The 7,429-nt window shown below is 37.7% G+C and overlaps 1 protein-coding gene across 2 annotated transcripts; it reads left to right on the top strand.

The window, feature by feature from the left end:
• Window positions 1-1,915: 1,915 nt before the first annotated feature.
• LOC119644048 (P protein-like) lies at window positions 1,916-6,982 on the top strand. Of its 2 annotated transcripts, none has more exons than XM_038043574.1 (10): window positions 1,916-2,013; window positions 2,624-2,877; window positions 2,948-3,086; window positions 3,327-3,979; window positions 4,042-4,296; window positions 4,720-5,049; window positions 5,134-5,481; window positions 6,373-6,520; window positions 6,582-6,675; window positions 6,747-6,982. In XM_038043574.1, the coding sequence occupies exons 2-10, from the start codon at window positions 2,788-2,790 to the stop codon at window positions 6,874-6,876; spliced, it is 2,187 nt and encodes a 728-aa protein (XP_037899502.1). In that variant the 5' UTR covers window positions 1,916-2,013; window positions 2,624-2,787; the 3' UTR covers window positions 6,877-6,982. The 2 variants fall into 2 exon arrangements, with proteins under 2 accessions (XP_037899502.1, XP_037899503.1); XM_038043575.1 differs by having other exon boundaries at window positions 6,742-6,982.
• The last annotated feature ends 447 nt before the right edge of the window (window positions 6,983-7,429 follow it).

Here is a 7,429-nt window from a genome sequence, read left to right as displayed (position 1 = left end):
GTGTAGTCCATTCGGGAAGTTTCTGAAAGAATGAGAATAATTGACGAAATTTAGAAAACTTGTAAAAACCTGAAAGATGCTTTTCAACTTCCACCTATCCTTTCTCATAGCAAAAGCTGCGCGCATCGTCATCAGTCTGTGTGTAACATAACTTCATCTAGGGCTGGAATATTTCAACGTCCGTTGTTCGCCCCCGTCTTCGTTCACATGGATATTTAGTCAACGGTTCACGCGCTTGGTAAAGTAAAGTTAAAAAAAAGTACAAATTTTCGAGAGTAGCTTTTGAAAGAGGGCAGATGTAGCCCCAGAAAGTGAATTTCATTGAAATGGCCTTGAAAAATATTTGTCATACTTTGCATTGAAAACAGTTTTTTTTGCACAAGTATATTAAGGCATATCCCACCGAGTGAGTGCACATGCTTTGCGCATTTATTAATATACACATATAAATATTCATTAAAATTGTCAATTTAATCGCAAAAATCTTTCATACAAGTTTACATGCCTTCAGGGGAATTTCATCTTTAAATGCTTTAAGCAGCGAGCACGTTTATTAATAAGAGGTTTCCAGCAATTTTCCTAAAATCGTGCATGATCTTGAGCTTAAGTGTACGCTATTTAGTCTTTTTTGTTTTTGGTGGAAATATATTTCAAAGTTATGATCGCCGCTCATCAGTAGTCAGTCAGTCATCAGTGGAATTATCGTTTCGCACAATTATGTTAAAGTGTGATAAAATGATATTATAGTGTATATTCACCTCTCCACTACTTTCGACCCTCCACCTACTTTTCATTCTTTCCTCTAGATGCATATGTGTGTATGCATACGTTTCGTAGGTAGACATGCAATGCAAAGTGTGCTTAAAAAAAAACCTTTTTTTTTTTTTCTAAAACTAAATCGCAGACAGCAATTTCGTTTATTTTACTAGTTGCGAGCATTTAAGCTTCGAGCTCAGGCCTTTTCTTCAATGTCTCCGATTTTAGATTGCGATATAACAATTGAAAATGAGATTTGTACGTTTATATTATAAATGTGTGCTATATATACATATACGTATATATTAGAATCGTTCTTAAGTGTTGTGGGAGCCATTTGAATATTTTATAATTTGCGCTCATGAATTAATGTACATTGTGTGTAAATAGTGCACGGAATTGTTCAACAAAAAATGATTTATTTATCAAAATGTATTTTCTTGTCTTTAACATGGCAAGCATTGCTTACAATTCGCTTTGACATAGTTCTTCACTAATTCTGCATAGGCTGAGTGAAGTATAGCCTATCCGATGCTTCAAAGAATTTTCTTCGCACTCTTGAGTTGACTTGAAACGCCTTTATTGAAATGCTAATCACACCACCTTTTTAACTTCTCTGAGTTTATGTCCGTCCCGGACTTTTCACATACAACAATTGCCATAGGTTTTCTGTTGTGACTCAACCGGCTTGCATTTTTTTTTAATAAAGACTTACATTCCGCTGCACAAAATAATACAAAAATTGCCAAAATTGATTATGACACACAAACCTGCAAATATGTCCGGAAGAATGACAAAGAAGTGCGAATGTATAGAACATCTTAAGCCGAATGTTGCCTTTTTATCCGTTGCTTATTTTCGATGTTGATAACACATGGGTGCCCCACAATGGGACGGATTGTCCAAGCCACTGATTTTACTGATATTATCGCTTAATATTTATATTTCCGAGTAAATAACAGAGTTCCTTATCAAAAATGTGAACAGTTTATCAAAAGAAAAAGTAGTTTCTCCTGCGCAAACCTGTTACTTTGCGCAAAGGAACATTGCTAAAATATATCCCTATCGACCTTTTTCGCTGTTCTTTTGATAAAGAAAAGGCTTTTGAAATGAATAATTATAGTAACTAAACGATGTTTGCTTTTAATTTTAGCGAACTAACTGAAGGCGCCTTGCAGGTGTGGCGTGCTTTGCCAGAACGTATCAGACAAGATCCCAGCTTAGCGTCATTTCGCCAGGAGCATGAACGTTTGCATGGTATGTGTTATGGAATTTCGTTTGCTAAATATTTATAAGACAAAAAGATACATAGCGAAGATGCTATAAAATGGAACTCTCTTTGATAAGCGTGTGTGTGTGTAACTATGTATTGATGAAATCGCCATTACGGCTTCAAAGTTTTATTCGCGCGAATAACCGCTTTCTGATAAAGCAAAGAACATCATGTTCTAAAGCGAGCTATTAGATGCTCCCGTATTCGTATAAATGCATGTACGGTCGGTCCATCACATTTCATATTTGTCACGCTTTGGAGGTGGGTAACATTTGCACTTGGCACAAGTTGCATACTTATTGTCGATGCCACTAATACAGAGCACATCTCTTCGGACACAAGGCAAAAACAAAAGTTTTATTGAGTCAGCTCAATCAATCTATCCCAGTTTACTGGGATCGAGCGCTAACATTGCCAGTTGAAATGTTTCGAAATTTGTAAGAATTGAAGTCGGAATGGCAGAAAGAAATTTAGTTGTCGCTTCGCTTAGCTGTTGCACTATTATCGCGTGCAGTGCAGCGAAATAGATTTCACAAGCGTAGACTTGATGAAGACTGATTTGGTTATGCATATAAATCGTTTTATGGTTTGTAGGTTACGAACCTACTGATGTGGACCCCTTGCCGTCTGATGATGTAGATGAACGAAGTCAAAACAATGGGGTCGTTGATGTCGATTTGGTCAACGACAATGATTGTTTGGATCATAAACCGAGCGATAACGTTAAGAAATTTAATGCCTTCAATATTACCAACGAAATGGGCCAAATGCGTATTTTGGATGGACGTGAAGTTGAGAATAACAACGACGATCAGCAAGATGATCCAGAGCAGTCAGTAACATCTAAGGTAACCTGAACTTTGCAAAACGCATTTAACAGTTTCTTTAGTTATATTACTTTTTCTTACGCAAGCGCAGGTGAAAAAATACTTGATATGGTTTAAGATTTCCGTGCTGCTGGTAGTGTGGATGGTATTTACCGCGTTTCTGATGTCCACGAACGAACATGTAGATGTCCTGAAACTTATAAGCATACCAGCAAATGGAGCAAAAAAATGTACGTCATTATGTCTTTAATTATTTACATTGATTGCATATCCTGCAGCTCGACGAAGATTTCTATGCTAAAATATATGTGTATGTTCTGCACGCTTAAAAATTTCCTATGAGCTTGATAGGCAGAGCACGGTTGCAAGCTGTAGGACCTACATAAATTGCACGCGATGTCTGTTCATGATTCAGACAAGATTTCTGTTAGTCTTGAAATTTATCATTTAATTTTGTCGTTCCTTTGCAGTGTTTCCCATCAGCACGGAGGAGTTGACCCGAATAGGTTTGAGTTTGAAAGGACCTTTCAGACTACAAGAAGCTGATACAGTGGTTGATAAGTTGCAACGACCACCTCCTCTATTAGAAGTGTGTGTGGAACGTGTTTATTACAATATTAGCGGCGAGACAGCGGATACGGAAATAGTATCAAATGTTTGGCAACTAGATGTGGTTTATCCAGAAGCTATGGATTACACTAGAGAAACGAAAAAGACCTCTCAGTTCGAAATAAGTCCGATCGATGACACTAATCCTGCTCATGGGAATATAAGTCAGCTGAACTTACGTTTCGAATCGACCATAGCAGCCGAACTTCCAATGCAGCTCTGTATAGATAAGTCACCGATTTACAAGAAAGAAGGGGTAATCTATGCAGCCATTGTCTTGTGTGGACTATATATTATGATTATTTGGGAGATCGTAAATCGTACATTTGCCGCGATCATCGCATCCACTTTATCGGTCGGCATACTAGCTGCTCTGAATTCAAGGCCGTCTATGGTTACCATAATGGGGTGGATAGATGTGGAAACACTGCTTCTGCTGTTCGGTATGATGATATTAGTCGCTATTTTATCAGAGACGGGAGTATTCGATTACTTGGCAGTGTATGCTTATAAGGTGACATAAATAGTTCACATGGTTTCTATTGTTTGTTCCTCTAATGCGTTGCTCTTTTGCAGATTACAAACGGTCACGTGTGGCCCTTAATAAATTGCTTATGTCTTTTTACCGCTGTCTTATCGTCATTTCTCGATAATGTTACTACAGTGCTGCTTATGACGCCAGTTACTATTAGGCTTTGTGAAGTCATGTCTCTAAACCCGGTTCCTATTCTCATGTGTATGGTCATCTATTCCAACATTGGCGGCGCCTTGACGCCCGTAGGGGATCCACCTAATGTCATAATAGCGTCCAACAATTTTATATCAAAAAATGTAAATGTTTTCAGTGACTTAACGGAACTTGCAACAGATCGTACTTCCAAGTTCAAGACCACCACCGAGGAGTTTATGATTGATTTTGAGAAACGTATCCACGAAAAATTTGTCATTGATCTGCAAACCTAATATGATTTAACCTTCTCGGTCCGTCTATTTTCTTGTCGACCCACTAATGTAAACAAAGCGAACCCTCTCCAAAAAATTATTCAATGATGTTATATGAAAGATTCCAATCAAACCTTACGCTGGCCTTGAGCTGGCGAAAAATAATTCGATTTCAATTGTCCGTATTTATATTACGTTCTGAGCTCGACCTTCAAATCAAGTCTAAGTGTATGGTAAACTTACATTGCATAGAAGCCGAGGTGGTGGGCATTAAATATTCACGTTACAGTGATCATAGCTTTCTCCTCTTAGGGAGTCAATTTTGCCGTTTTCACACTTCACATGTTGCCCGGAGTGATTTTGGTTATGTTGCAGACATATGTACAGCTACGTTTTAAATTTCGAAATATCAGTGATTTGCAGTTCAAGGAATCGCCAGATATCGAGGATTTACGCCACGAAATTCATGTGTGGAAAAGAGCAGCCGCTAGTCTGTCTTCTTATTCGAAGGATGAGGAACTGGTGCGACAGACTTTGATGAAGAAAGTTAACCGTTTGAAGACCAGCTTAAAAAAGAAAATTGCCACAACTATCGACCCGGCGATAGACTATAAGCAAACCCTAGAAAATTTGCAAGCCAAAGTTAGTTTCCATTCTTCCTTCCTTAACTAATTGCTTTTGTTATTAAACATAACCTTAAAATAGAAATTTTTTCCTTTTTTTTAGTATCCTATACGTAACAAAACTCTACTGATTAAGTGTTCGTGTGCCTTAATTTTTGTGATAAGTCTGTTCTTCCTACACTCAGTTCCCGAGCTGCAACGATTGTCCTTAGGTTGGACGGCTCTTCTTGGTGCCATATTTCTCATCATTTTAGCAGACATTGAAGACATGGAAGCCATCCTGGCGAGAGTAGAATGGTCAACGCTATTATTTTTTGCGGCTTTATTCATCTTGATGGAGGCCTTGTCAGAGCTAGGCCTAATTGAGTGGATTGGAAGTATGACCGAAAACTTTATACTAGGTGTAGGCGAAGAATCACGCTTAATGGTAGCCGTATTGATTATACTATGGGTAAGTTGCTATCTCTACTAAATGACGCAAAAAGAAACGCTACACTCAGACAGGGCGGCTCATCACATTCTCTGCAGTGCTTCCCCTAATGAAACTCGTCACCTATTTTCATTATAAAATATCAAAATTTACTCCTTGTTATCATGTAAGACTCTTATATTGGGAACTGTCCGAAAAATAGATCCATGTAACGCAAACTAAGCATAATAAATGCATACGCGAAACCGCTAGTCTGGTCCAATTTCCATCTAAATCTTGTTTTCATATGCAGTGTGACAGCTCTGATTATGAGCGAGTTTATAAAATGGTTCCGTTCCATTCAAATTTTTCGCATTTATGTGATATTTCCAAGCACTATTTGCCACCGATTTCAACCAACTTTCGGCCAAAGCAGGCAGGCTTTTTTAATGAATCCACTGGCGAACTAAATACGAATATTCGTCGACACGTGTGTCCTACGCTTTACAAGCGCTAAAAGAGACTGATTTCTTCTATTTTTAAAATAAACGTTTTTGCCTAATAAGCATGTGGGCGTTGTAGGTGTGTTCTTTGAAAGTTTAGTTCGATTCCAAAACCTTTTGCAAACTTGTGGACAATATCTTCGTTTTCGCTAACGGAAGAATGTTTATCACAAATACTACAAAGCTACCCAAACAGACAGATGGACAGACAAACAAGCCATATTTAGGTGCATTCAAGAGCTGTAACATTGTAATATACACAGACGGACAGATGGACATGTTTTAATTGATTTAGAATTTGATGCTGATGCTTCCTTCTGGGCATTGCAAACTTTTTGACAAAATGAATATACCTCTTATCTTTCGGTGATGGGTACAGAAATCATAAAAGTATTTTCTCCTCCACATTCATTTCATTTTTTTGCTCAAGGTTTCAGCAATAGCGTCAGCCTTTGTGGATAACATACCTTTGACGACTATGATGGTTAAAATAACAATATCGTTAGCCCAAAACAAAGCACTCAATTTGCCATTGCAGCCGCTAGTTTGGGCCCTAGCATTTGGCGCTTGTTTGGGAGGTACGAAAACACTTCAATAAATGTAATATGCATGTATGTAATAAGGTTTCCACTTTCATAGGCAATGGCACATTGATTGGAGCTTCGGCGAATGTTGTCTGCGCTGGTGTTGCAGAACAACACGGTTATAAGTTTACCTTCCTTCAATTCTTCAAGTACGTTTTCGAGAGCAAATTCGGTTGAATTACAAGTCGGTTAAGCCAAATTCTTTATATTTACAGAGTAGGCTTCCCCGTTATGATCGGCAGTATTCTAGTATCCACCGCTTACCTTTTAGTAAGTCATGCAATTTTCTCGTGGCATTGATGCGCGACGAAGGGAGAAATCGTTATTCTTTTATGGCTATATTTATTTAAAAGATAATATTTATACATTTAGTTCATAACTAGGTACTAGGTAGTGTCGAGGCGCTTGTAAGAAGAGAAAAAATATATGCGTACGCGCGAGCGTGTATAATTGTAATTCTTTTGTTATACAAATTTCCTATTTAGATGACTTCGAAAGAGTTAATATTTCACGGTGCAAAAAAATACTTGTAACCCGTCGGCGGTTACAACTGTGATGAATTTGTGTCGGCAGCTTGGGTAGTTATAAGAAGTCCTATTGGGATTTCGAAATTTCTGTTCGCATATGCTTGTTATTATTTTAGTTAGGTTAAGTAAAATCTATATTCCCCTGCTCGGGCCATCTTCCACTCATCATCGCATATCTGTATGAACTTTACGTTAACGTTAAAATATTATTAGATTATAAGTTAAAGTGACACGAATACTATCCAACCCTGGTTCTCTTCGAGTCATCATATTCTACCATAGACTTTACTTGCAGGGCAATGTATAAATAAGTTACTTACACTTAGTAATCATGCGAAAAATGTTTCTAAAAGTTGTAAGAAAAACTAAAAATCTC

Source organism: Glossina fuscipes, unplaced genomic scaffold (assembly GCF_014805625.2).
Source record: "Glossina fuscipes isolate IAEA_lab_2018 unplaced genomic scaffold, Yale_Gfus_2 81806, whole genome shotgun sequence".
Classification (NCBI taxonomy): Eukaryota; Metazoa; Arthropoda; class Insecta; order Diptera; family Glossinidae; genus Glossina; species Glossina fuscipes.
This window is presented reverse-complemented; position numbering and strand designations above follow the sequence as displayed.